Source organism: Echinops telfairi, unplaced genomic scaffold (assembly GCF_000313985.2).
Source record: "Echinops telfairi isolate 266 unplaced genomic scaffold, ASM31398v2 ScPeMD7_70;HRSCAF=299, whole genome shotgun sequence".
NCBI lineage: Eukaryota > Metazoa > Chordata > Mammalia > Afrosoricida > Tenrecidae > Echinops > Echinops telfairi.
The window spans coordinates 64563223-64565732 of record NW_022103968.1 but is presented as its reverse complement, the minus strand read 5'-3'; the positions used below and the strand labels follow the sequence as shown (position 1 = coordinate 64565732).

At 55.5% G+C, this 2510-nt stretch overlaps 1 protein-coding gene across 3 annotated transcripts in view; it reads left to right on the top strand.

Moving 5' to 3' along the window:
- MICU1 (mitochondrial calcium uptake 1) overlaps window positions 1–1892 on the top strand; it is a 246523-nt gene extending 244631 nt beyond the window's left edge. For all 3 annotated transcript variants that reach the window (XM_045291556.1, XM_045291555.1, XM_030885953.2), the window contains one exon: window positions 1054–1892. In XM_045291556.1, coding sequence (XP_045147491.1) covers window positions 1054–1214 — 161 coding nt within the window. In that variant the 3' untranslated portion in view covers window positions 1215–1892. The remainder of the gene's footprint in view (window positions 1–1053) is intronic.
- The last annotated feature ends 618 nt before the right edge of the window (window positions 1893–2510 follow it).

The window sequence follows — 2510 nt, the reverse complement described above, 5'->3', positions numbered from 1 at the left end:
GGGGGGGGTTGTTTTTGTTTTTAAATCTTGCTGTGAGCTATCCTATCTCTGAAGCTCCTGAGCCAGAAAAACTGCTCCAAGTTAGGTTTTCCGGTACCTTCTTCAGAAAGAAACCAGCCTGATGGTTAGGAAAGGTCTGTTGGTTAGCTTCCTGATCCCCACCAGAACAGTGGCCATTCTTTTCCTTAGCCAGCGTTTGCTGCGGAGCTTTCTGGTCAGTGGGCAGCTGTAGAGGGGTTGCTGCGCTATGTGGCATGCAGGGCCACCTGGTTAGACCCGATGCTGCTCCCGGACCCAAAGTCTGCCGCAGAAGAGCCAGAATGGCAGGCCTTGGGGAAATGGGATGAACCCAGAAGGCTAGGTTTTTATTTTGGCTTTCACCAGGAAAATAAGAGCACGCGCACGCGCACACGCACACACACACACACCTGCCCAATTCTCAAATTGTATTATTCCTCAATAAATATGTATATTTGATTTTTGTTTTGATTCTCACTTGGATTATTGCACAACCCCTCAGCAGGCCCCTGGACCCCAGTTCTGACACCCACTGATCCCCCCTCACCTATCCAGCCAGAGCAATTGACCCCAGATAGAGAAGTGACCACACCCAGCTCCTCTGCTTCCCGCCTTTGCCTGGCACTCCACTGTGTGAAAGATACCATGCCAGCCTGGAGGTGCCTTTTCAAGACCCTTGGGGATCCCGCTCCTACTTCCTCTTCAGCTTACTCACTGTGCATCATTCAAAAAGCCCATGGAAAAACTCAATTATCTTTTTAATTCCAATTTTCCAGTAACTTTTTGAAGCCCCTCATAGCTCAGGGTCCTTCCTCTCTCTATGCCTAATGCAGGACCTAGCATCTCTTTATTTTCTCATTCAACTATTGTCAGACCACACTGCACTGTCGCTGAGTTACAGTCGGAAATGTCCAGGGGACCAGACAATTACATTGGCTTTGGAAAGAGCCTGGGCTTTGTGAACCGTGGGACTTTCCGGTGGCTTTGTTCCAAGAGTCCTCCTCATCCTCCCTGCCGTGTTGCTTCTCCCTCCAGGCAACGGGGAGCTGAGCAACAAGGAATTTGTCTCCATCATGAAGCAGCGGCTGATGCGAGGCCTGGAAAAGCCCAAAGACATGGGCTTCACCCGCCTCGTGCAGGCTATGTGGAAATGTGCACAGGAGGCCGCCTGGGACTTCGCTGTGCCCACACAGTGACCCTGAACTGCAGGGCCACCTCTGGAGCCCCTTGAGCAGAATGGAGACACAACCCTTCCTTCTCCTTCCGAAGTCGTGCTCCCGTCCTCCTGGGAATGACCTCGGGAGCCCACCATTGTCCTCCGCCCTCCCGTGTTCCCGTGTTGTGCTAGGCCCAGATTCCACTCTGTGATCCTCCCACTGGGTCTCGAAAGCTCGCCCTTCGGCACCTCCGGCAGCAGCACCACGCAGCGCCCGGGGGAGCAAGAGCACAGGGACCCTGCGGCCCGGCCAGTTCTCAGAGCCTCTTCCATGCAGGTTCCTGTCGACGAGCGAGCGTCTCTCCTCTTCTGCTGCTGCTGGTGTCCAGTGCACACTGGGAAAGCCTCGGCAGGGAAAGTCAAGCCCACCCTGAGTGGTGGTATGGGTGACCCAGGCACCCTGAGCTGGGGGCAGCCTGGGCCAGAGGAGGGATGCTGTTGTCCCCGAGCAGATGGGGAATTTAAAGCAGCCGCTCAAGGCTCTCTCCACTCCCCTCGCCTCCTGGCAGGCTCCCTGTTCCCTGCAAGTGCCGGGCCATCTGGGAGCGCTCCGCACTGCCAAAGCTGAGGCCTGGCTCAGAGCCGTCTGCCCTGTCTGAAGCACTGTAAAATATCACTTTAATTATACCAGTTTGCAATAAACCTCCCCACCGCGAAAGGCTCCTGTCTCCTTTATTTTATGATCCGGCAGGGCCCTTCTCATCCCACTCCTGGCTTTGAGATCCCTCCACCTGGCCCTCCCCGAGGGAAGGGTAGCGCCCGCACAGACAGACAGTGAGGGCACCCGCAGCTTAGTGGCAGCCATGTCCTGGCACAGCCAGGCTGGTAGCCCATCTCGGGACAGAGCCATTCGTTACTTGCGCCCCACAGGGAGTTCAGCCGGAGCAGTGGAGTGTGGAGGTGCCCTCAGGGTGATGATCCAGGGCAACTGTGTGTGATGGACTCACATCCTGGTTGTAACTCTGCTGGTCATGACTCAGCCGGTAGCTCACCTCTGCCGTGACCAACACGACGGACAAGGTTGAGCTTAATGGGCTCTAAGACTTCTTCCTGAAAGAAACTCCAAGCAGACCCCCCTGGTATGGCAGCGTCTTGAGGCTGGTGGAATAGAACTGCCACAACAAACTCCCAGTGTCCTGGAGAGGCCACTGGTTCTGAATGCTGGTGGGTGTGCCTGTCATGCAGCAGAGAGCAGAGACCTGGGCCCAACCCACAGCTCCCCAAAGAACTTATGAACACCACTCTTCTCCTCTTTTGGGGGGTTCCTAGGACCCAA